General features: G+C 45.0%; 1 protein-coding gene across 1 annotated transcript in view; it reads left to right on the forward strand.

Annotated features, from left to right (window-relative positions):
• UBASH3B (ubiquitin associated and SH3 domain containing B) overlaps positions 1–26,796 on the forward strand; it is a 169,364-nt gene that overhangs the window by 105,881 nt on the left and 36,687 nt on the right. Inside the window, exons 2-3 of the mRNA XM_082274417.1 lie at positions 25,272–25,325; positions 26,547–26,733. Of these exons, the coding sequence (XP_082130543.1) occupies positions 25,272–25,325; positions 26,547–26,733 (241 nt within the window). The remainder of the gene's footprint in view (positions 1–25,271; positions 25,326–26,546; positions 26,734–26,796) is intronic.

A 26,796-nucleotide genomic window follows, 5' to 3' on the forward strand; every position in this document is an offset into this window, starting at 1 on the left:
CACGAATGCATTACCAGTCACATTTGCCGACATATGCCAAACAGTTGGCTCTATTATTCTACAGAGGGACATTCAGGTGAGAGGGAGGCAGCAGTGTATCTAAGGCCAATTTTTTTATTTTTTTTGGGTAGAGCTGTGAGGGGTTTGGACCCCCTGTCAGGTTTTGCATTGTCTGTGTCCCCATTATTAAGATTTACTTTCTCTAATTGTCCCAGTGACTATTGTCACTGGGCCTGAAAGTGAAGTGAAATCCAACATTTTTCAAAATATTGTTGCAGTGACAACCCTCTGAGGCAGGGGTGTCAGACTTCATTTTATCACGACCTGCATCAGTAGTATGGTCACCCTCAAAGGACTGGCTGTATCTGGGGAACGCTATGTACAGAGTGAAGGGTTCAGGAGTGCATTACGTACAGAGTGCAGGGTTCAAGAGTGCAGGGTTCAGGAGTGTGTTACGCACAGAGTGCAGGGTTCAGGAGTGCGTTACACACAGAGTGCAGGGTTCAGGAGTGCGTTACGTATAGAGTGCAGAGTTCAGGAGTGCGTTACGTATAGAGTGCAGAGTTCAGGAGTGCATTACGTATAGCGTGCACAGTTCGGGAGTGCATTACGTATAGAGTGCACAGTTCGGGAGTGCATTACGTATAGAGTGCACAGTTCGGGAGTGCATTACGTGAAGAGTGCAGTGTTCAGTGTTCAGAGTGTGTTATGCATGGAGTGCAAGGTTCAGGATTACACTGTTTACAGAGTGCAGTTCCAGAGGCACGCTATGTACAGAGTGCAGGATTTAGAAACGTGTTGCATACAGATTTCAGAACAGGGTGTTCTGTGTACAGAGTGCAGGGTTTAGGGGTGCCTCATACACAGTGTGCCTCCCCTCTCCCCCCAAAGCTTCCTTGCATTCCTATTCTCTCCTACCAAGCCCAGTTCTAGTACTTCTCTGTGTAAGTGACTCTACCCCCTTTGTATTCTGCTCTAGTACTTTCTTATGTAGGCGGGTCTGCCTCGCCTTGCAGGTAGATCGCACTCTGTCTCAGATTACGGAGGTAATATCTTCCACAGAAATTTATTCTCAGCTCTTGTTGTATCTATAGGTAAGGAAGGGCAAGAAGTGAAGAATTGTCCCAAAAAGAACACAGATGGCACAAAAAACTAAGGGGTTTTAACCATTCCCTACTTAACCCAAAATTAAAAACATTTTTGGATTTTAAAATACTTTGAAGTAGTAGTAAGCCTAACACTAAATATTCCTAAAAACGTTCCCTCTCCACTCTTCCTACAGTATCTATTCCGGTCACATGATCCTGTATACCTTTATATCTATTCCGGTCACATGATCCTGCAGCTCTGGCTCCCTGTTTAAGGAAACACTTGACAATGACTGAATTTGGGAGCTGTGACTACCCCCATAGGTTCCCATAACCCAGTCAATTTTCGGCGCTCCCTCCACTCTACAGCAGCTGCTCACTGACACTGGGGTGTTAGAGTTGCTGGAGCAAGTGACCAGACCGGAGTGCATTAAATAAAGGTAAGGCAGAATATGCAGGTTAGACAGAATAGGTAAAAGGAGGGGAAAGGGAACATTTTTAAGAATAGCTAGTTAGGCTTTACTACCACTTAGAGCCCGTGTTATGTTTTCCTGCATGGCACTTATAAATATATCTTCTTCCCTGCTTTATGCTTTCTTCTCTGCTTCGTAGCACCTTCTTCTTTCCTGCTTCCTAACTCCTTCTTTCTCTTACGTCCTCCGACAGTCGCCGCCTCTTCATATTCGTCACATATGGGGTATTAGACTTTGCTCCGAAGGAGTAGCTAGGCAACAGAATATGTTAACATTGAAGCTTTTAACATATCCCACCCTCAAGGGGTGGTCCCCTCAGTCAATACCCTCCTACTTCCTGCAACCATATCTCAGTTTTAATGTCTAGCTTGTCAGGAGTGGCTGGCTTTTTCTGTGCTGGGGCTTTCTGCCCCAGACTCTTTCTTCTTTTTGAAATTTTGTTTGAGTTTTCTCTCTACCTTTACTTAGCTGTTATTTTTGTCAGCGTTAGTTAGTTCTTCTGATGAAGAGGATCATGCGGGCTGGGTCTCGGGCTGATCCCCCTGGTCGCAGGTCGTGGGTCAGTGGCTTCCCAGCCTGCCATCGAGCGTTCAGCCAGGTAACGCTCCTGGCACAGTGAACAACCCATCCCTGTTCGGTGCAGGGATGATTGGTGAGGTGGCTACCTCACTGGACGCTGTGCGGTTTCTTAACCCCCATTTTGTGCGTCTTGAATTGCGACTCTCCCTGCCTCATGTGCAGCGGCTTGTTCGCCTGTGCGGGTCCCCCACGCCATGGAGAGGTAAGTGTATCTATGTGGGGACCTGTCTGTCTGGGGGGGTGTCAGTCTGGGACTGTGTAACCTGCCTCTATTCACACTGCTTGTCTCCCTATCTCTCGGCTGCATGCTGTGGGCTGCAAGGGGGGGGGGAGCTGTGTGACACTGTGTGTGTCAGCCTGGTCGGTGTGAGAAGCTGTGTGCTGTGGGGCATGTTTTTTTGGCATGTTTGGGCATATACAGCGATCGCTGCGGCGATCTGACATGTATTCCTATACAGGGATGTCACGTGTACATTACTGCACTGTGGAGCGGCGGTTTCGGCGCAAAACGGCGCCATTTTGCCTACACTCGCTCCGGCCGCATGTTTTACATGCATGGCGGCCATTTTCTTGTAGCCTCCATAGGCTTTCATAGAGCGCCCTGGCAGCATCACTTCCTCTTTCCAGGAACACCGATCGAGGCAGCAGCAGCGGCGAGGGTCTCCTCAGGTTTTATCCTTCTGTTCTTGCTATCCATTGCCTGTGTTCAGTTTGCATATTCCCTGTGGGGGTCTCATTGTGCTTGAGTGTGGTGCGGTGGGCTGCGCTTGCCGCGCTTGCTTAAAGGGGCAGTTAACCCTTTATTGTCCGGCATTACAGGGGCAATGGATTCTCAGGAGGGCAAATTTCCTACCGCCTTGGTGGAAAGCCAGGGGACCGCTGTTTCCCCCCCAGGGGGGGATTTAGCCACTATTGTGGCTGGCCTTGCTGCTCAGGTGCAGATGCTGGTGGCTGCTCAATCTACTAAAAGACCCAGAATTGCTCTTTCCTCTGATTCTGAGGGTGAAGGTGATGGGGTTGTTATGGCGGGGGCCTCCTTATCGGGGTCCCGCTCCTCCCTAGATCTAGTGGGGTCCGAGGTGGAGGCTGAAGTTGAGGGGGTTGATAATTCTCCCCCTGGCTCGTCTGAAGAGCTTGCAATCATGGATGAATTGATTGCTTCCATAAAGCAAACACTGCGTTTGCAGGATGAAGTGTGTCCCCCCGCTGCCATGGCGGCCTATGGGACGCAGAGAAAACGCAGGACGCCGCAGGTTTTTCCGTGCAATGATGATTTTCAGCACGCTGTTAAGGAACAATGGCGCAATCTGCGCAAACCTTTTGCTGTACCAAGTAGGTTCAAGCTGCGTTATCCTTTCTCGCCTTCCACTGATGAAAGGTGGTGTGTGCCTCCCCCAGTGGATCACGCAATTGCGGTTTTAAACAGGGCCACTGCGATTCCTGCAGAGGATTCCCCTGTGTTCCGTGATGCCACGGATAGGAGATTGGAGTCTCTTGCCCGTCATACTTATTCTGTTACAGGTTCTATGCTTAAAGCTCTGTTTGCTTCTCTCATGGCGGCCCAGGCGATCGCAAGTTGGACGCAGATGCTTAGGCGCGTCCTAGTGGCCGACTCAGCCTCGCCGGCGACCCTGGATATGGTGGATCAAATCCACCAGGGTGTCATGTATCTGTGTGATGCGGACCTGGACCTGGTTCCATTGGCTGCACGTGTGCACAGCGTGGTTTGGTTAAAATGTTGGTCGGTGGACCAATCTTCACGTAAGACCTTAGCCAATCTGCCTTATGATGGGTCTCGCCTTTTTGGGGAGTCCTTGGATGTGTTGATTAAGGGGATCACCGGGGGTAAGAGCACTCTCTTGCCCCATTTCCCCAAAGCTAAGGGGGCTTCTGGGAAGAAGCATGCTAATTTTCGGCCCCCTCAGGGGTCCTTTCGTGCCTTTCGGCCGCACTACAAGGGCAAGCCGTTCAAAGGTCAAGGCTCTCAGAAGAAGCCCTGGTCGGGAAAACAGAAGTCTGGCCAATCCGGATCTGCAGCTCATAACAGTTCGGCCTGAAGGGGCGCCCTCACCCAGTTTTGGGGTGGGGGAACGCTTGCTCGGTTTTCTTCAGCCCTGGTTGGCCCGTGTGCGGGACAGATGGGTTCAGGAGATCGTTCGATCTGGTTACAAGATCGAGTTTCTCTCTCGGCCGGAGAGCAGATTTTTTCCCTCAAATCTTCAACTGTCTCCAGAGCGTTTGCGGGACCTGCACCTGGCGGTGCGGGACCTGAGGGCTCAGGGAGTGGTGGTTTCCGGTGCCTCATCGGGACAGATTTCGGGGGTTTTATTCCAATCTGTTCACCGTGCCCAGAAAGGAGGGCAAGGTTCGTCCAATTCTGGACTTGAAGGCTCTGAACCGCTCTGTGCGGGTTCGCAAGTTCCGCATGGAATCCCTGCGGTCGGTGGTGGCTGCCCTGGTTCCGGGGGAATTCATGGCCTCCATCGATTGGAAGGATGCGTATCTTCACATCCCCATTTTCGAGGGTCACCAGAGGTTCCTTCGATTTGCCATTGCGGAGGATCACTACCAGTTCGTGGCGTTGCCTTTTGGTCTCGGCTCGGCTCCGCGGGTCTTCACCAAGGTGCTTGCACCGGTTCTGGCATTATTGAGGGCCCAGGGCATTTCTGTCCTGGGGTATCTGGACGACATTCTGGTTCGGTCTGCGACCAGACAGGGTCTGGAGAAGGACCTGTCTGTCACGATGCAAACTCTGCTGGAGTTTGGTTGGACGATAAATTTTCCAAAGTCGACACTGAGTCCGTCGGTTCGTCTTCCCTACCTGGGAATGATTCTGGACTCGGTGCAGGCGAAGGTCTTCCTGCCGGAAGACAAACTCAGAACTCTTCAGGAGGAAGTCAGGTCCCTCAGGGACGTTCCGCACTCGTCTCTGCGGACGTGCATGAGATGTCTGGGATTGATGGTCTCGGCCTTCGAGGTGATTCCCTTCGCCCAGTTTCACACGCGGGGTCTCCAAGCGGAGATCCTGTCCAGGTGGGACGGGCGACCTCAATCTCTGGATCTTCAAATCTCGTTGAGTCATCGCACCAGAAGAAACCTTCTGTGGTGGCTCCAGTCCCCGTTGGTGTCCGGGGGCAAGTCGTTTCGTCCTGTCTCGTGGACGGTGATCACCACGGATGCCAGCCTGTCGGGCTGGGGTGGTGTTCTGGGCGTTCTATCCGCCCAGGGAACTTGGTCGAAGGGGGAGTCTTCCCTTCCGATCAACATTCTGGAATTGTGTGCGATAAGTCTCTGTCTTCATCGCTGGACGGACCGGCTGCAGGGCTGCCCGGTTCGGGTGCAGACGGACAATGCCACGGCGGTGGCCTACATCAACCACCAAGGGGGCACCAGGAGTGCCCGAGCGGCTCGAGAAGTGGCCGACATTCTGTCTTGGGCCGAGACTCATGTCCCGGCGATAACGGCGGTTCACATTCCGGGGGTGGAGAACTGGCAGGCGGACTATCTGAGTCGCCAGACCCTGGATCAGGGGGAATGGTCTCTCCACCCGGCTGTCTTCCAGATGTTGTGCGCGAAGTGGGGTCTGCCAGATGTGGACCTGTTCGCGTCTCGTCTCAACAACAAGGTGAAAAGGTTTGTGGCAAGGACGCGCGACCCTCGGGCAGACGCGTCGGACGCGTTAGTGGCCCCGTGACATCAGTACGGGCTGATGTACGCGTTTCCACCGATTCAGTTGCTGTCCAGGTTCCTTCGCAGGTTACACTCGGAACGCAGCACGGTGATTCTTGTGGCACCGGACTGGCCTCGCCGGTCCTGGTACGCAGACCTCGTGAATCTGGCGGTCGACGCCCCGTGGAGTCTGCCTCTCCGAGACGATCTCCTGTCTCAAGGACCGATATACCATCCTGCTTTACAGTCTCTGGCTTTGACGGCCTGGCTGTTGAGACCGAGGTCCTGAAGGAGAAGGGTCTCTCTCCAGAGGTCGTTCATACTTTGATCAACGCGAGGAAGTCTTCCTCGGGGAAGGTTTATTACCGTACTTGGAAGGCCTATTTTGCCTGGTGTGAGTCCAGGGGGTTTTCACCCCGCACGTACTCGGTTTCCCGTGTGCTGTCTTTCCTTCAAACGGTTGTTGATCAGCGTTTGGCGCTGGCTACGATAAAGGGTCAGGTGTCTGCACTGGCCGTTCTGTTTCAACGTCCCGTGGCTTCCAACTCCTTGGTTGGCACTTTTTTTTTCAGGGTGTGCGGCATCTGGTTCCTCCTAGGAGGGATCCTTTGCCCCCTTGGGACTTGAATCTCGTTCTGTCTGTGTTGCAGCGTGCTCCCTTTGAACAGATCAGAGAGATCTCGTTGTCTATGTTGTCCAAAAAGGTCGCCTTTTTGGTGGCGATCACTTCAGCTCGCAGAGTGTCGGAGCTGGCAGCTTTGTCCTGCAAGTCTCCGTACCTGGTTGTTCATTTGGATAAGGTGGTCTTGCGACCTAATCCTTCTTTTCTTCCGAAACGAGTTTCGGAATTCCATCTTAATGAGGATATTGTCTTACCTTCGCTGTGCGCGAAGCCTAAACATCCAAAGGAGGTGAGATTGCATTCTCTGGATGTTGTTCGGGCGATGAGGGTTTACCTTAAATCGACTGAGTCTTTTCGAAAGACGGACTCCTTGTTTGTTCTTCCAGAGGGTCCTCGGAAGGGCATGGCGGCTTCGGCCTCTACCATCGCCAAATGGATCAGGCAGACCATTGAACAGGCCTATGCTTTGCAGGGGAAGGTTCCCCCTGTGCCTGTGAAGGCGCACTCTACTAGATCTTTGAGTACGTCTTGGGCCTGTCGTCATGGGGCTTCTGTAGCCCAGGTGTGTAAGGCGGCGACCTGGTCGACCGTACACACTTTCACAAAATTCTACAAAGTAGATGTTCAGGCATCGGCGGATGCTTCCTTTGGCCGCAAGGTTCTTAGTGCGGCAATTCCCTAGGGACCCTTGTTGGGGACCTCTGGCTGTTGGGATAAGTTTTGTATCCCCTGGTTTTTTGTCTTTTCCTGGGTTGTTGCTCCTGTTGAGCACTTGTTTTTTCCTGTTGCCCAGCTGGTTTCCTTCCTTTGGTAAGGTTCCTTTCTTTGATGCGGAGACTGCGTTGCCTTTTCGGCGCGGATGCGTTTCCCACCCCTCATGTTTGCACTGCTTTGGGACGTCCCCATATGTGACGAATATGAAGAGGCGGCGACTGTCGGAGGACGTAAGAGAAAACGGAATTTTTGTAAAATCTTACCTGTAAAATTCCTTTCTCTGAGTCCTCCGACAGTCGCCGCCCCCGCCCCTCTTTTGGGGTTTGGTTGTATACTCTACTGCTATTCCACTAAAACCGAGATATGGTTGCAGGAAGTCAGAGGGTATTGACTGAGGGGACCACCCCTTGAGGGTGGGATATGTTAAAAGCTTCAATGTTAACATATTCTGTTGCCTAGCTACTCCTTCGGAGCAAAGTCTAATACCCCATATGTGACGAATATGAAGAGGCGGCGACTGTCGGAGGACTCAGAGAAAGGAATTTTACAGGTAAGATTTTACAAAAATTCCGTTTTCTTGCTTGCTTCCTTCCATCCTTCCTGCTTCCTACCTCCTTCTGCCTTCTTCTTCCCTGCTTTCTGCCTCCTTCTTCCCTGCTTTGTACAACCATCTTTCCTGCTTTCCGCCGCCTTCTTCCCTGCCTTGTACCACCTTCCTCCCTGCCTTGTACCACCTTCTTCCCTGCTTTGTACAATCTTCTTTCCTGCTTTCCGCCGCATTCTTCCCTGCCTTGTACCACCTTCTTCCCTGCCTTGTACCACCATCTTTCCTGCTTTGTACCACCATCTTTCCTGCTTTGTACCACCATCTTTCCTGCTTTGTACCACCATCTTTCCTGCTTTGTACCACCATCTTTTCTGCTTTGTACCACCATCTTTCCTGCTTTGTACCACCATCTTTCCTGCTTTGTACCACCTTCTTTCCTGCTTTGTACCACCTTCTGTCCTGCTTTGTACCACCTTCTTTCCTGCTTTGTACCACCTTCTTCCCTGCTTTGTACCACCTTCTTCCCTGCTTTCTGCCTTCTTCTTTTCTGCTTTGTACAACCTTCTTCCCTGCTTTCCGCTGCCTTCTTCTCTGCCTTGTACCATCTTCTTCCCTGCTTTGTACCATCTTCTTCCCTGCTTTGTACCATCTTCTTCCCTGCTTTGTACCATCTTCTTCCCTGCTTTGTACCACCTTCTAACCTGCTTTCCGCCGCCTTCTTCCCTGCCTTGTACCACCTTTTTCCCTGCTTTGTACCACCTTCTAACCTGCTTTCCGCCACCTTCTTCCCTGCCTTGTACCACCTTCTTCCCTGCTTTGTACCATCTTCTTCCCTGCTTTATACCATCTTCTTCCCTGCTTTATACCATCTTCTTCCCTGCTTTGTACCACCTTTTTCCATGCTTTGTACCACCTTCTTCCCTGCTTTGTACCACCTTCTAACCTGCTTTCAGCCGCCTTCTTCCCTGCCTTGTACCACCTTCTTCCTTGCTTTGTACCATTTTCTTCCCTGCTTTGTACCACCATCTTCCTTGCTTTGTACCACCTTCTTCCCTGCTTTCTGCCTTCTTCTTCCCTGTTTTCTGTCTTCTTTTTCCCTGTTTTCTGTCTTCTTCTTCCCTGTTTTCTGCCTTCTTCTTCCCTGTTTTCTTCCTTCTTCTTTCCTGTTTTCTATCTTCTTCTTCCTCCTTTCTGTCTTCTTCCCTGCTTTCTGCGTCCTCCTTCCCTGCATTCTGCCCTCTTCTTCCCTGTCTTGTTCCAACTTCTTCCCTTCTTTGTACCACAGTTTCCTTGCTTTGTACAACCTTCTTCCCTGTCTTGTATTACCTTCTTCCCTGCTTTGTACCACCATCTTCCTTGCTTTGTACTTCCTTCTTTTCTGTTTTCTGCCTTCATCTTTCCTGCTTTCTGCCTCCTTCTTCCCTGATTTCTGTCCCCTTCTTCCCTGTCTTGTACCACCTTCTTCCCTGCTTTGTACCACTGTTTCCTTGCTTTGTACCCACTTCTTTCCGGTTTTCTGCTGTCTTCTTCCCTGCTTTGTGCCGTCACCTTCCCTGCTTTGTGCACCTTCTTCCCTGCTTTGTACCTTCTTATTTTCTGCCTCATACTTTCTTCTCTCCTGCTTAGTATCTTTTTCCTAACTGGTTCTATACTACTTTGTACCTTCTTGCCTGCTCTTTACCCTCTTCTTACTTCCTTTGTACATTTTTCTTTCCTGCTTTAGTACCCTTTTCCTGGCTGGTTCATACCTTCTTCTTTCATGTTTGATACCTTTCCTGTTTAGTACTTTCTGTTTCCTATTTTGTACATTCTTATGTGCGGTCTTCTGTTCTGAAGCATACCTCCTTCTTTACTTTGTACGTTCTTTCCTGCTTTGTACCTTCTTACCTGCTTCTGATCTCCCTTCTGCCGGTTTTTGACCTTCTAATTAACATCAAGGTACTTTTGCATTCGTAATAATTTGTACTTGGAGAAAAGCAATTCTGGCACCAACTTGTAAGCAGGTTGCCTACAGTTTATTAGACAGTAGTTAACCCAGGCTGGGGAAGGGGTTAATGTTCTGTTCTCTGTTGCTGGGCTTTTTGGGCCCAGCCTATCCGCCCTGTATTTTAAAAAGGGGCTGAGATCTGAGAGTCCCGCTATAAAAGTAATGTTGTGGTTGCTGCAGAGACAAGTGGAGGACTGTGGCTCCTTGCAGTTTATCAAAAGACACAGGGAGTCCTTAGATCCTTTAGTTCCTGAAGAGCACCAAGCATGGACTGCTACCTTTTGGATGTATGTCTGGGTAGCCTAAAAGTAATAGTTAGGAATGTTTAATTTCTAATGTTCACGTTGAACTGTATCATCAAGATATTTCAAGTAAAATTCGCATCAACTGTTCTGAGCCTGGTCTGAAGTCATTTCAAGGGATGCAGGATGAACTAGGGTCAGTAAAGCACATATGAGGTATGAAGTAAAGCCACTACTACAAGGTTAACTCGGCAGGACAAATTAGGAGGAGTGCAGTTGCTATGGGTTACCAGTAATTAGTGCAAGGTACATTGAAGCCAGTCATGAAGCGTGGTACCTGGTGTAGGCGACAGGTCCTCTGGTAGTGAGGGGGTCGGTGATCTAGGTCCCTGCCCAGCGGTTGGCTTCCCAAAGCAACCGGGTCCAAACCCACGTCGCGAAGACCCATAGCCTGGCCAACTGGTACGGGGAGGAAGGAGTTAACAAGTGCACGCATTACGTCTTTGCTAAGTGCATGGACTTGGTGTCTCCCCAAATTGCATTATACAGAAGGAAAGGGTGTGCAATGGCATAACACTGTACTTTACATTGAATTCTGTACATTTATTACTGCACATGGTAGAAGACTCCTCTCTAAGTCCAGGGAACTGTCTTAATGTTTGATTCTCACATGACCGCAGTCCCTGCCTGGTCCCCGGGCATTGATAACCGTGCACCGCGCAAAAGGTACCCCCATGTGCAGGGCGAGTGGCCCCGCCCACAAACTAATACCAGTATTCAGGCCTTCTGAGACATGAAGACTCCCATGAGTGAGTACTTTTCACAGGTTAGTTCCTAACTTTCTTTGTGTTTATGTTGTGGTGGATTTTGGATACAAGTAGCAAGTTAATTTTTAAACCCAATATCAAACCTCTATAATCTATACCAAAGTCTGTGGCAGAGATGACTTAGAGCCAGTTCACACTGAGGCGACACGACTTCGGGGGGGGGGGCGACCTGTGAAGTCGCGTGCACCGCTGTGCACTGCGACTTCGGCGCGACTTGCAGGGACTTCACATAATGGAAGTCTATGCAAGTCGCTCCGTGGTCGCCCCCAAAGTAGTACAGGACCCTTTTTCTAAGTCGGAGCGACTTGTGTCGCTCCTATTAGAACGGGTCCTGTACTACTCAATGGACCGCGACTTGTCAGGCTGACAAGTCGCGGCAGTGTGAATGGGCTTTTAGACCAGGGATCCTCAACAGCCCTCCATGAGGCATTGTAAAACTCTGACATTCACAGACATGACTAGGCATGATGGGAATTGTAATTCCTGAACAACTGGAGAGCCATAGTTTGAAGACCCCTGACTTAGAGCATGGGTGTCCAACCTGCGGCCCCTTCAGCTGTTGCGAAACTACAAGTCCCATCATGCCACTGCCTTTGGGAGTCATGCTTGCAACTGTCAGCCTTGCAATGCCTCATGGGACCTTTCTTGCAATGCCCTGTCGTCCTGTATTCCGGAACAGCCACAGGTTGGTGGACACCCATGACTTAGACCTATCAAACATTTTTTACAGTTGTCTTTGTGTCCTGAATGACCCCCTTCTGTGTCACAATGTGACAGGAAGTGAAGGGAAATCCCATCGGGGACACAGAAAGCAATTAAAAAAACTGGCAGAGGGTCCAAGTCACTCCCCACAATCCAGAACTAAAAGACAATTTTTCCGGGTCTATCCTTTGGGAGGGGGAGTTTGGTACATATTGTGGTAGGCAATTAAAACAATCAAAAGCAGAATATTTTTTTTCCTCTATGTAGTGTGTTATATTGCAGGAACTCCCTGATTCATGAATCTTTCTGGAACTGTTTAGCGATGCGCCTTTTATAGCGTAAAGTATTTTGGCTCCGGAGATGCATTGTGTCTTGTCGTGTACAATCGTTAAATACCAGCCAGACTGTCTGAGCAGATGATGTGCCAGCAGAATTAAATGTCTTATTTCTGTAAGAAATTCTAGTACACAGATTATATAACGCGGGAGGCGTTAATGTCGGATGTCACACCCTGTCACCGGTCAGTCACATGTCCTCCCCAGAGCCACCATCAAAGGCCCATTCAACTCATGTGACCCAAGCGATGACCAGCATACAGAGGAGCCTCTATCTCTGCCCCCATGCTGACATCACCATCTCTCAGATATTTATTTATTTAGAGTGGATTTCTATTTTCCTTCCATAATCTTCCTTCATGAGGCTCGGAGCATACATGTGCGATAGGGAACCAGTGCGATTCCAGTGCGGGTTCCCCCATCGCAGGTCACTCACAGGCAGTTCACACTGCCCTCTGCGAACCGCTGTAGGTGTCAATGTAAAGTTATTGACGCCCCCAGATTGGTTCGCATATCGCAGTGTGAACTGTGAAATGGCACAGGAATCAAATTGCATGGGTGTGAACACTTATGCTATCCGATTCCAGTGCGGACCAAAAAAAAGGTCCTGTACCATTTTGGCCTGAATGTGATGCAAATTTAACCATACAAACTGTATGGCTGAATTTCAGTTGCACAGACATTGCATGTGATCTGCACAGCAATGCGTTGTGAATTACATGCAATGTCTGTGTGTGCACCAGTGTAAACTCAACGTAGTAATCATTTATAGGTGACCTCTAGCCTTCCTTTCAGTCTTGCACAGTTGTACAGGTAGGACTGTCTTAATGCATGGGCACACCTGGCCACTGAGATGGGAAGATGGTATATAGTGCAAAAATATTTCTAGATATATATCTCCATCATAACAAAAATTGATGACCAAACATGCAAATAAATAAATAGTTTGTTGATGATAATTAAAGTGCATGTGCCAAAATAAGCGTAGCTTGGGCTTATGTCAAGGTCCACAAAAAAGTGCTCAGTGCCAAAAGATATTGTTGTGTATACTATATAAAACAAAGGTGCACAGAGTGTATTAAAATGTATTATCTTATACAGTGCTTGTAATGATTATTTCAGTGAAGAAAATAAATGTACCAATGTGATTAGTACTCGATTAATTATTATCTTATTTTCTGTGAAGTGACAATGTGTTTAAAAAAAAATGATATTTAAAAACAAATAAATAAATCCGTCCCTTTAAGGGTGATGAGAATAGTGCAAGTGAATAAGTTCAAGATGCTAAAATAGCAAGTGATGCTGGTGAGTCTAGTGCCTATACCCGTGATGCCCACTAGGTATCGCACTCACCCTTGAAAGTTTACACCCCCTCCTTCCCCCGCAGCCTTCTGGGACGCATCACAGGTCCCTGAGGACTGAGGGACCAGTCACAAAACACAGCGCGGCTCGCGCATGCACAGTTGGAAGCTGGGTGTGAAGCCACAAGGCTTCAGGGTACGTTCACATTGGAGGTGGGATTGAAATTCAGCTGAACTCGTGCGATTTCAAACACACATTTCATTGCGAGGTTGAGGGCGATTTGAAAGAAATCTGTGCAGCTTTACTGCACAGATGTCTATTGAAATCGCCCCTGAAGTCGCTAAAAGTAGCGCAGGAACTACTTTTGGAAATTGGTGCGATGTTGCACTGGTTTGGGCGGTGCTGTTGCCGGCAATAGGCTGCGATTTGGCATGTCAAATCGCCCCAATGTGAACGGGGGCTCACTGCTGGTTTCCCTTAAGCCCCATACACGTGGGCTGAATGTTGGGAGACATCGGCCGGTTAAAAAAAAAAAAACGTCCGACATTCGGCCCGTGTGTATGTCGGTCTGTCCAATAAAAGTCAGCCGTTTGGCCAGCTTCTGTCGGATGAGCATGCTGGAAATGCAGCAGCCGACCAACTCTTGATCAGCGCTCTCAGCCAATGGCAGAGAGCGCTGATCAGGGTGTTCTGGTGAGGGGCTGCCCCCCCTGTTAGAACACAATACCGCAGCGGGGGAGATTGCTATACTAACATCGGATCGTTAGTACAGCGGCTCTGACCGGAGCTGAACGTTTTTTGTTTTTTTTTTGTTTTGTTTTTTTTTCGTTCAACCCAGAAAAAAAAACTCAGTGTGTTCCAGGCTTTAGTCAAGATGCCAGTTCTTGGACCCGGAGCCCATTAAAGAATCAGCTCAGGTGAGGACAGTGCTGGATCCCTGGACAGGTACAGTAAGTGTCCTTGTAATAAAAGTCAGCAGGTACAGTATTTGTATCTGCTGACTTTTTATTTTATGGGGGAAGACCGGAGCTCCTCTTTAAAATAGCCAAATAAATGACACCATTGTCACATATAATAACCACCGGCACTTTCTGTGAGTGCTCAGTGTGAGTTCTCGGTCTGCCCCATACGTGTGCAAAGAATTCAATATTTTTTTCCTTCCTGTTGCTGTGAAGTGACGCCCTGTGAGTGGGAGTAACCACATCTAAGCATCTTCTATGTTGGGTGGGCTCGCTGTCTGCCTGGCGATCATGTGCTGAAGACTGTGCAATGACTCCCTGCCGGAGGGGTGGAAGGGTCCAGCCTGCTGGAAGATCTCTGACAGATGCAACTTGATGAAGTCTGGAATGCTATGCTGGTTGTAGAAACCACACCAGACTGAAGAAATTGAAGTGTCATTGTCAAAGCGTGACATGTAAAACCTTCCAGTCCAGAAATGGTTAAAATAAAAATCGCTCGTTGTTTTCCCGTACAAGGAACATTTTGGAGTTTGTGAGTTTGTCCCTTCAGGAATTTTCGTACGAAAAAGATGAAAGTTGTGTACACGCTATATGAAAATCGTACGAACGTTCTTTGAAGAAAAAATCTCACACGATTTTCTTAGTCCCAGTTCACATATATGCGATGCGGGAACCCTGCGAATCCACTCCATCGCATTCAATTCGCAGGCAGATCACACTGCCACATGCGAATCACTGGGGGTGTCAATACAAAGTTAATGACACCCCCAGATCAGTCCGCATATTGGATCGCATAGTTGTGAACACCCATGTGATCCGATTGTGGTGTGGAACCAAAAAAGGGTCCTGTGCGAGTTGTGTCAGAATCAGTGTTAATTTTGGCAGCAAATTTCAATTTAGTTTTAGTCTTAGTCTTAGGACTAAAATGGCATTTTAGTTTTAGTCCCATTTTAGTCTTCTGCAAGAGTTTTAGTTTTAGTCGTATTTAGTCGACTAAAACTCCAGTACATTTTAGTCGACTAAAACGTCCTACATTTTAGTCGACTAAAACGTCCTACATTTTAGTCGACTAGAACTAATTTTAGTCATCTATAATCGAATGTGTGTAGTTCAATTGTAATTTGTAATGCATTATTTAAGCATTTCTCTACAATTTCCAAACTTATTATATACTACTGCTGGTCCTGGAGTGAAAAATCTAATATGTTATTATTTATGGTATTAAGCTTTGAGCATGCACCAGTGTTAATTTTGGCAGCAAATTTTCGATTTAGTTTTAGTTATAGTCTTTTGACTAAAATGCCATTTTAGTTTTAGTTGTATTTTAGTCATCTGAATTGTTTTAGTTTTAGTCGTATTTTAGTCCACTAAAATTGTGTTAATTTAGTCGACAAAAACGTTTTAGTCGGTTTTAGTCGATGAAATTAACACTGGTCAGAATGCAATGCGAATTCATCCATACGATCTGTATGGCTGAATTTGCATCGCACAGACATCGCATGTGATTTGCATAGCAGTGCGCTCCGAATCACATGTGATGTCTGTTATCTCATGTATGTGAATCAGCACCTATAGTGTGTACAAGTCTTTAACCACTTAAGCCCCGGAGGATTTGGCTGCTCAAAGAACAGGACCTATTTTGCGATTTGGCACTGCGTGATTTTAACGGACAATTGCGCGGTCGTGCGATGCTGTATCCAAACTAAATTAATGTCCTTTTTTTCCCCACAAACAGAGCTTTCTTTTGGTGGTATTTGATCACCTGTGCGATTTTTTATTTTTTGCGCTATAAACAAAAAAAGAGCGTACATTTTGAAAAAATAACAATATTTTTCACATTTTTTTATATGAAATTCCCCCCCAAAAAATGTAAAAATCTAAATTAAAAAAAATTAAATTAAAAATTTTAGGCCTCATGCAACGCCGTACCCAAACAAAATTTACATCATCTTTTTTTAAGCAAATAAAGTTTTCTTTTGGTGGTATTTGATCACCACTGGGTTTTTCTTCTTTTTTTTTCTGCAATATAAACAAAAACAGGTAGAGAATTAAAAAAATATATATTTTATTTCTTTCTGCTACAAAACATCACATAAATAATAAAATATCTTCATAAAATTTGGTCAAAATGCATTCTGCTACATATCTTTGATAAAAAAAAAAACCCCAACAAGTATATATTGATTGATTTGCGTGAAATGTATAGTGTCTACAAACGATGGTGTATATATATATATATATATATATATATATATATATATAGTCATTTTTTTTTAAACTACTAATGGCAGTAATCAACAACTTATAATAGGACTGCGATAGTGTGGCAGCCAATCTAACTCTGGGGGGGGGGGGGGGGGATCTGACTGCCACTGACATCTTACAGTGATCAGTGCTAATGATATACACTGTCACTGACACTAGCTGGGAAGGGGTTAACATCTAGAGTAATCAAGGGGTTAAATGTGTCCCTAACAATGTGTAATATGTCATGAATTTTTCTAAAGATCACTTTGTTTTTGATCCCTGCTTTACAGGGATCAGAAACAGAAAGATTGTTTCCTATGTACTGAGCTCTGTGTTGACTGTCAACACAGAGCTCTGGGCTGTGATTGGACACAGCCGATTAGCTGGTCCTGGCCGTGAATCCAGGGGGCACCCGAGCAGTACTCAGAAGGTTTCTTTACCTTTATGCATAGAATGCATGAAGTTAAAAAAAAAAAACCTACAGCCTTTACAACCACTTTAAACTCCAACTTCATAGTGGAACTTTATTCAGGAAGTTAAATCCTAAGCGATCATCTCATTCTGGCCCTTTTTGCAAGCATAGCTATAAAACATTAAAAATAAGTCCTTTTACTGGTTTAAATCCAGTAATGCACTGTCTCACCCTGCTCTGCACATACTCAGTTGCTCTCTATTTTTGGGCACTGTGGCTAAACTAAGAGCAACTAGAGGCCGATCTGCTGACAGCATTAATATTTACTGCTGCTCAGGGGCTCTGGCTTTAGCAAAATGGTAGCCTCCAGCAATAAGAAACAGGAGCCATGCTGGGGGCAATTTACAGCACACACTAAATGTTGCAGCAGAATTATTAATGTGAAATGTACGTTCCTTGCTAAAGAACGTTCTTTTTTTATGGAGTTGTTATGGGTAAAGTTCTGCTTTAAGTAACAAAAACTTGTCAGGGTTGCCTACTTTTCTCTTAGGCTCCGTTCACATGTCAGCGTTTGGATCGCGGGCAGAACCGCCGCGGTTCCGCCCGCGATCCGGAGATTTATTGCAAATCGCGGGACGCCTAGCGTTGCCCGTTGATTTGCAATAGCCCCCCAAATGCCGAGCGATGTTGCCGCGATTTCCGCCTGCCGAATCGCGGCAACATCGCGCAAACAAAATCGCGGGACGCAATACGCTCCAAAGAAGCTCTTGTACTTCTTGTAATCAACGGGCAACGCTAGGCGTCCCGCGATTTGCAATAATCTCCGGATCGCGGGCGGAACCGCGGCGGTTCTGCCCGCGATCCAAACGCTGACATGTGAATGCAGCCTTATGGTTTCAGATACACTTCACGGCTTGCCTGGCAGCTACAGTTATTCTGACCAGTGGAAAGGTCATTGATGTTTAGCAAAGGCAATTCACCCGGACAGTCTGTGTTTTTAATGATGTGTGGTTTTAGGTGGACTGAAACCCGGACACATTATTCAGACCAGCTGTGGCTCCCCCAAGTAACTGAGATAGTCACACACAAATCTGTTGCTGTCCAGGAGCTGTGGGCGGCTGTCTGGAGGCAGATTCTGCATCACTGGGGCGGGGGGTCGGGAGCTGATGTCAGCAAGAGCAATTTGGCCACACCCACTGTTCACTGCGGCACACTATGCGCACCGCATTACTTCTCTGCTTGGGGCACCCAAAGGTGTCCCAGGCTGCTAAAGTGTTTGGGTTTGGCTTGTAGAAAAGGTGGTGACCAGCGGTGGCCGTCCATTGTGGGCGCAGGGGCGCCGCCCCCCCATCCATGCATCGGGCCCCCTAATCTACATGCAGGGCACCGGATGCATGGATTCCAATGGGTTTTTTTTTTTTTTTTTTAAGCACCTGATTAGAGCCAGAGGCTCTAATAGGATTCAAAAAAAGGGTGGGCTCGGGGTACAGAGCACTGTGTCCTGAGCCCACCCATTTGTATGACAATAGCGAATGAATATTCCCTATTATCACACCGATTCTCCTCCCAGCCAATCAGGAAGCGGGTCGCGAGACCCCTTTCCTGATTGGCTGAAAAGAGAAGCGCTTTTACTGGCCATTGGCCAGGAAGAGGGAGGAGACGCATGGCCGGAGGAGGTAGGAATGCCGGCCATCTGTCTGTCCTGCTGGGGGGGGGGGGGGTGTATTTGCCTGCCAGACATCTGTCCTTCCCGATTGGGGGGGGGATTATTTGCCTGCCGGCCATCCGTCCGTCCTGCTGGGGGGGAGAATTGATTTGCCTGCCGACCATCTGTCCATTCTGCTGGGGGGTGGGTGGTGGATTTGCCACCCCCCCAAATTATCATGCACCAGCCACCACTGGTGGTGACCCTAGCAATAGCGCTAGCTACCATTGGTGTACAGGAGGACATTGCTATGCGTTTTTTTGGGCGCACTAGCCTAAGCTGTGTGTGAGAATCCCAGTACTGATTCTTTCCAATAAATAGCAATGATTGGACCCTGTGAATTCATTTTTTGACTGCAAGCAGGCCTGCCAATGATTGTCTGACCTATGACAGGGCCAAATCTGTTGGCGGATGTTCGGGCAAATACAAAAAATATTTGCAAACCGCCACCTGGCCTCATTTTATATAGTTGCGGCCATCGCTGCTGACAAAAGGAACCTTCGGCGAAGTCATAACAGATGGGGAAACAGTGGACAACAAGAATATTCGATTTTCCTTCTCCCCACTTAACGTGGCGCTGATTGGATTTGTAGAAGCGTCTGGCCATTTCTCCGGGCGATTCGGAAGAAGGCAGGTTGCATTTTCTGGCTCATCTCGCTCATTACTGGCGGCTGGCAGGTGTCGGCCTGTTTAATAAACATTCCGCTACGCATAGGACTAAATGAGGGCGACGGACGGAGACGTAGAGGGGTTGTGGCAGGCGGCAGGCCATCCGCGCTCCTGTCTCAATATTTTCCTTTTCACAAACTAATTTGCCGAGCCGTTCTGCCTGACCTACTTTTCCCCCTGAATTATTTCCCTGAGATGTGACGGAGCCGCTGAGCGCGCACGTTCACCTACACACGGCCCTGCCGGGATAAAAGACCCCCCCCGAGCTCACATCAAGCCTGCCCATATACTTGGGGGTCTTTCTTCTTATAATGGCGAGCTGCACTGAAGGGTACAAATCATTTCCCAGCAGTTTAGTGCAAATTTGCAATCAACACTGCTCTTGGACAGGGGTGCTGGATCGTTGTTGGATTGAAATGCATTGAGTGTGATGGCTAGTTTTTTGTTCTGAACACATACACTATGTTACCAAAAATAATGGGCTGCCTGCCTTTACACAGACATGAACTTTAATGGCATCCCAGTCTTAGTCTGTAGGGTACAATATTAAGTTGGCCCACCCTTTACAGCTATGACAGCTTCAACTCTTCTGGGAAGGCCGTCCACAAGGTTTAGGAGTGTCTCTATGGGAATGATTGACCATTCTTCCAGAAGCGCATTTGTGAGGTCAGGCACTGATGTGGACGAGAAGGCCTGGCTCGCAGTCTCCACTGTAATTCATCCCAAAGGTATTCTATCAGGTTTAGGTCAGGGCTCTGTGCAGGCCAGTCAAGTTCCTCCACCCCAAACTCACTCATCCATGTCTTTATGGACCTTGCTTTGTGCACTGGTGTGCAGTCATGTTGAAACAGGAAGGGGCCCTCCCCAAACTGTTCCCACAAAGTTGAGAGCATGAAATTGTCCAAAATGTCTTGGTATGCTGACACCTTAAGATTTCCCTCCACTGGATCTAAGGGGCCAAGCCCAGCCCAGCCCTAAAAAATCAACCCAACACCGTATTCCCCCCCTCCACCAAATTATTTGGACCAGTGCACAAAGCAAGGTCCATAAAGACATGGATGAGCGAGTTTGGGGTGGAGGAACATGACTGGCCTGCACAGAATCCTGACCTCAAGACCTGATAGAACACCATTGGGAGGAATTAGAGCAGAGACTGCGAGCCAGGCCTTCTCTCCAACATCAGTCACAAGGAATATCCAGGCGCTCCTTGGGCGCCTAGTGTGTGGAGGATAGAAGCTGACCAATGGGCCACAAGCAATGTCCCTGTTGACACATGTTACAATTTCTCCAACATCAGTGGCTGACCTCACAAATGCGCTTCTGGAAGAATGGTCAAACTTTCCCATAGACACACTCCTAAACCTTGCGGACAGCCTTCCCAGAAGAGTTGAATCTGTTATAGCTGCAATGGGTGGACCAACTCAATATTGAACCCTATGGGCTTAGACTGGGATGTCATTAAAGTTAATGTGCATTTAAAGGAAAGGCAGTCCAAATACTTTTGGTAATATGGGCTGCATCCACAACTATAGGCTCTTCCAAGATCCAGGGAGGCTGAGCTTTTCTCACTTCTGTCCCTGGTGACACTGTATGGGAAATTGGAGGAAGCTGTGGTCATCTGGACAGGGAGGCACAGACTGCAATAAAAACCTTTTCAGAAGTTCTAACTCTTCCCCACGCAAAAATTCATGTCCTCCTTCTTCCACTTGTTGCATGCCTATTCTGCGCCAGTCAGTTAGCATTTTCAAGGCCTGCAATTTGGGCTAACGTATGTTTCATCAGTGGAGATCTCCTTTAACCCCTTCCCACCCAGCCCTGGCGTCCCTTGAGGCGGGGTTCACACGTGTCTTGCTGCGGTTTCCAATCTGGGGTCTGGTGCATTTCTGTTCACTGGTTCAGGTGTGAATTTTTGATTTTTTGATTTGAAAAACCCTTTCTAAAACCGCACGGCAGCCCTGGACATGTGTAAACCGGCTCCATTGAGATCCGGTCACATTCACATGTTATGTGAATTGGATGCGGTTAAAAACGCATCCAATTCGCATATACGTGAACCCAGCCTTAAATGGGTCTTTATGCTTTGGTGGGACTGACTTCCCGGTCACATGATCACTGTGATTGGCTATCACAGCTTTCACATGAGCAAGAACCAGTCCTGCCAGCACCTGATCATCGCTACAGACAAAGAGCTGTCTATGACAGCTCGGTCACTGTACTGGGAGCACGCAGTGAGTGCGCTGACAGTACAGAAACCTCAGATGTCCATAGACGTGCATGTGGGCATTAAAGCCCACCCTCTTTGCTGCCACGCACAATCATCATGAGGGTGGCAAGAGGTTAACTACTTGACCTCCGGAAAATGTTACCCCCGTCCGTCCATGACTAGGCCAATTTTTGCTATTTAGCACTGCGTTATTTTAACTGGCAATTGCTCTGCCATGCAATACTCTACACAAAGGAAATTTATATAATTGTTTTTCACACAAATAGAGCTTTATTTTGGTGTTATTTGATCACTACGGGGTTTTTTAAGTTTTGCAATATAAACAAAAAAAGACCTAGATTTTTTAAAAACATATCCAAAAAAAAAAAAAAATTCTTAATAAGTTTTGGCCAAAAAGTATTTTGCTACATGTTTTTAATTAAAAAATGTACAGTATATTGTTCCCCAACAACAATATTGATTGTTTTGCGTGAAAGATATAGTGTTTACAAACTACGGTATATATACTGGAATTTTTTTATTTTTTTTATACTACTAATGGTGGTAAATGGTGGTGCTTTGCAGGGATAAGAAACAAAGAGATTGTTCCCTCTGTACAGAGCCCTGTGTTGATTGTCATCATAGGTCTCTGGGCTATGCTTGGACACAGCCGATCAGCAGGTCCTGGCCATGCTTGGTCATGCAACGTTGCACACAAACAAAAAAATGTCTAACATTTTTTTTCCCCTCACAAATAAGTAAATAATAAATATGGGTATTTTATTTTATAAACCAAGAAAGACAGAAAATTTAAAAAAATATATATTTTTTGCTTTCTGCTATAAAACATATCCAATAAAAATAAAGTAAAAAAAATCAAATTTCTTCATAAATTTTGAACACATACAAATCTTTGATAAAAAAAAAAAAATCCCAAAAAGCGTATATCGATTTTTAGGGAAGTTATAGCATCTACAAACTATGGTATATATACCGGGATTTTTAATTTATTTTTATACTTTAACCACTTTGCCGCTGCTCACTAGAGCTCTACTGTGGCACAGTGGTTCGTTATCGTGTGGCGACGTAGACCTACGTTGCCAGACACTCCCTCTACTCGGCGGCGCGCGCCGGCGGATCTGTCCGCCGCAATGTCGCAGTCCCGCTAAAAAAAATCGCAGATCGCCGCCATTACTCGTTAAAAAAAAAAACACCAAAAACGACAGAAATCTTTCCCTTAGTTAGTAAATGCAATAACTTTTGCGCAAACCAATCAAAATACGCTTATTGTGATTTTTTTTACCAAAAATATGTAGCAGAAAACAAATTGGACTAAAATGATAAAAAATTTTGATTTTTTACATTTTTTTGGGGGGGAATTTCATATAAAAAAATGTGAAAAATATTGTTATTTTTTTCAAAATTGTCGCTCTTCTTTTGTTTATAGCGCAAAAAGTAAAAATCGCACAGGTGATCAAATACCACCAAAAGAAAGCTCTGTTTGTGGAAAAAAAGGAATTTTGTTTGGGTACGGCGTTGCATGACCGCGCAATTGTCAGTTAAAGTCGCACAGTGCCGAATCGCAAAATCCTCCGGTGGTAAAGTGGTTAATGGCGCCATTCAGAGACTTATAGTTTGGTGGGCAATCTGACGCTGGCTGGGAGGAGTACACATACTGACTGACACTAGTGTTACCAACCTACCAGATTTAAATTTACTGACACAACACCCAAAATTCACTGGCACAGCCTACGTTTTTACTGGCATTTCCAAAAGTTACAAAATTACAGTTTAAGTGCAAATTTCAGTATTTAGGCTACAAACAAGTACAATATGCAATTAGCGATGAGATTGAAAGTAGGTATTAAAGCATAAAAAAAACTATTTTTTATTTTATTTTCAATATATTTTTTTCTATATATATATATATATATATATAGTAATTAGCTTAGGGACAGGACACTGTAACAGGCACTCGAATGGTCTCATCCGGCTCTGGTTCCAAGCCGAGCATCACAGCCATATTTTTTTTACTGGTAACCTTTTCCTGTCACTGCCATTTACTGGCAGGAGAAAAATGCCCATTTTTTATTGGCTGCCAGTAAAAATACTGATGGTTGGCAACTGGCTAGAAAGAGTTACCATCCAGATCAAGGGGTAAACTGTGTGCCTAACTATGTGCAATGTGTCTAATATGTACTGAGTAATGTAATATGTACTAAGCGCTCTCGTTGTTTTTCTTCCCTGCTTTGTAGGGAATGAAAAAAGCAGCAAGATCACATGACAGTGTAGAGAGCTCTGTGTTGTTTACCAACACAGAGCTCTCTTCCGTGAATCACTGAGCTGATCATTGGGTCCTGGCGATCAATCATTGGCCGGGACCCGCTCATCAGCTTGTGCTGTAATGAATCCGATACGTGATCCAGCTCAGAGCGGCCGCCCTGCAGCAAAATATCTGCGTGGGGTGGTTGGGAAGCGGTTAAAGTACCTTCCTAGAAATCAGGTTGATAGTGGGAGTGTCAGTCCTGTGAACCCCATCTAGCTCAGTTGTTCTGGACAGTGTTGATATCCTAACACATTGATGGGGAACCTTGGCACCCCAGATGTTTTGGAACTACATTTCCCATGATGCTCATGCACTCTGCAGTGTAGTGGAGCATCATGGGAAATGTAGTTCCAAAACATCTGGGGTGCCAAGGTTGGCCATCACTGTCCTAACATGTTTCAGGAACTGGGGGATAGAAGAACAGGCATTTAAGAATTGCAGGTCAAAGAGGGGAGAGTGAAGGGGCAAATACAGGGAGAAACTGTTCACGACGGCCACTCACACTCTACGAAGCTGGGTGAAGGTGGGAGGTAACATAGTATGCTGATTGGCTGCGATAGAAAGAAGTGGTGTTACCCTTTAGCTTTGTGTTGTGGCAGGAGTGTGGGAATCACAAGACTAGCTGAACGGAATTACACATTTTATAGGCTGGTTAGATATTATGTATTTAAACTGCATTTTTAGCTCTTTCGCCATACCTTTTTGTTTTTTATATGGTATTTAAATTGTACATTTGACGACTGGACTTGTAAAGTACAGTAATAACTTTCTGGTCACGTATGCCGAACGTTTTCAGCTCTTATGAGTCACACCACATCAGTTGTGTGCAATGCAATTATAACGGTGATGCGATTTATCCACTAACTGCTGATAACCTCTAAATCCTCAGATACCTAAAAATAAATCGCCTTAACGTATGAGATAATAAAGTAAATGTTTCTGTGGAAACTAGATGTACAGCAGTCGCTGTGAAGCAACTTCTTTCTGCGGAATGAGATAGTCACACGTTTGTATGTCAAAAGTCTGTGAGTAATTCCAGCGGGTACTGAGAGCGCAAAAACTGAATTACCAAGGAGGAAAGGAAAGCTTGATGGCTTGAATACTGCAACAACAAAAAAAGTTTTTTTTTCTGTTAAAAACCGGTCACATATTGTAATTAATATTTTAGTTTTTTAATGCATTTTTAAAAATTAAATATTTTGACATGACTGCATTTTCCATTAAACTTGTTGACTTTTTTTTTTTTTTTTTATTAATTTAGTGAGCCAGATTCACAGATAGCCTTTTCCAGTGCTATTAAGGATGAATGTTTTTCCAGTGTTCTAAAATTAAAGTGTTTTTTAAATTTTTTTTTTTAGTTGTAGTCATGTGAGATTGTGTTTATTTTTTTATAAATTTCTCTTAAAAAAATTTGACTGAAAAAATCATGAAAAAGGTTTTTTTCTACTAATGTAAGGCAAAGGGGGCCGAATAAAATGAATGTGTGTTTCTATTTCTTTTTTGCTTTCTATATAAAGTTATTCACGTAAAAATATATAAATATGTATAGAGAAAAGAGAGAGAGCTCTTTTTGGTGTGTTTGTGTGTGTGTGTGTGTATAAATTATACGTCTATTTTTATTGAAAATATAGAAAATATAGCTTTCTTGTTTGTTTGCTTTTAGGCAAAAAGCACTAGCATCAACCGGTGGGAGAAGTGTTCAGGCAGCTTGTGATTGGTGAGTAATATTTTCAAGTTCTATACAATAAGAAAATAGTAAACCGTTTGGTTTACTATTTTTGGTTTTTCTTTTTTTTTCCTACTTATTATGGATTTTTTTCAAAAATTATTATCATTAACTAATATGGCTTTATATAAACAGTGTATATGTGTGTGTGTGTGTGTGTGTGTATATATATATATATATATATATATGTATGTATATATATATATATATACAGTGTATATATAGATAGATATAGATAGATATATATATATATAGTGAATGGTGCGCTGCTTGCAACTAAAGTGGATAAAATAAATATAATACACAGAAAGTCAAATAAATAATATATATCATTTTTTTTTCTTGTTTTAATTTATTTTAAACATGACTGCAGTTTTTAGTATGTGGGGAATATAAATTTCATTAAAAAAGTGTGTATGTGTATATGTATGTTTGTGTGTGTGAATGTGTATATATATATATATATATATATATATATATATATATATATATATATATATATATATATATATATGTGTGTGTATATATATATATATATATATATATATATATATATATATATATATATGTATATATATATACTTTTTTTTTCATACAATGAATATATCCTTCAGACAAGGCCTAAAATTCCCCATAATATATACATTTTATCCCTAACATGTAGTGCAGCTTCAGGACAACATTTTTCTTTTTTTTATCTACTTATAATGCTTATTTATGGATATTTTTCAAGAATTATTATCATAAACTAATATGGCTTTATATAAACAGTGTATGTGTGTGAATATATATATATATATATATATATATATATATATATATATATATATACATATATATATATATATATATATATATATATATATATATATATATATATATATATATATAAAACGAATGGTGCGCTGCTTGCAACTGAAGTGGATAAAATAAATATAATACACAGCAAATCAAATAAATAATATATATATAATATTTATTTTTTCTTCTTTTAATTTATTTTAAACAGGACTGCAGTTTTTATTATGTGTGGAATATAAATTTCATAAAAAATGTGTATGTATGTATATATATATATATATTTTTTTTTTTTTCATTCAATGAATATATCCTTCAGACAAGGCCTAAAAGTCCCCATAATATATACATTTTATCCCTAACATGTAGTGCAGCTTCAGGACAAGATGTTTCTATTTTTCTTTTTTTTTCCAGGCTCTTCTCTCACGTGGATGACCCCTTTCTGGACGACCCCCTGCCCCGCGAGTATGTCCTGTACCTGCGGCCCATGGGTCCCTTGGCGCAGAAGCTGTCTGACTTCTGGCAGCAGTCGAAGCAGCTCTGTGGCAAGAACAAAGCACATAACATTTTCCCGCACATTACGCTCTGCCAGTTCTTCATGGTACGTCCCATGCTCCTCTGGGGCCGGCCTAGCCACTCCTTAGAATTTAAAGGATCCTCCTAG

This window comes from Pelophylax lessonae (assembly GCF_965119305.1).
Source record: "Pelophylax lessonae genome assembly, chromosome: 12".
Classification (NCBI taxonomy): domain Eukaryota; kingdom Metazoa; phylum Chordata; class Amphibia; order Anura; family Ranidae; genus Pelophylax; species Pelophylax lessonae.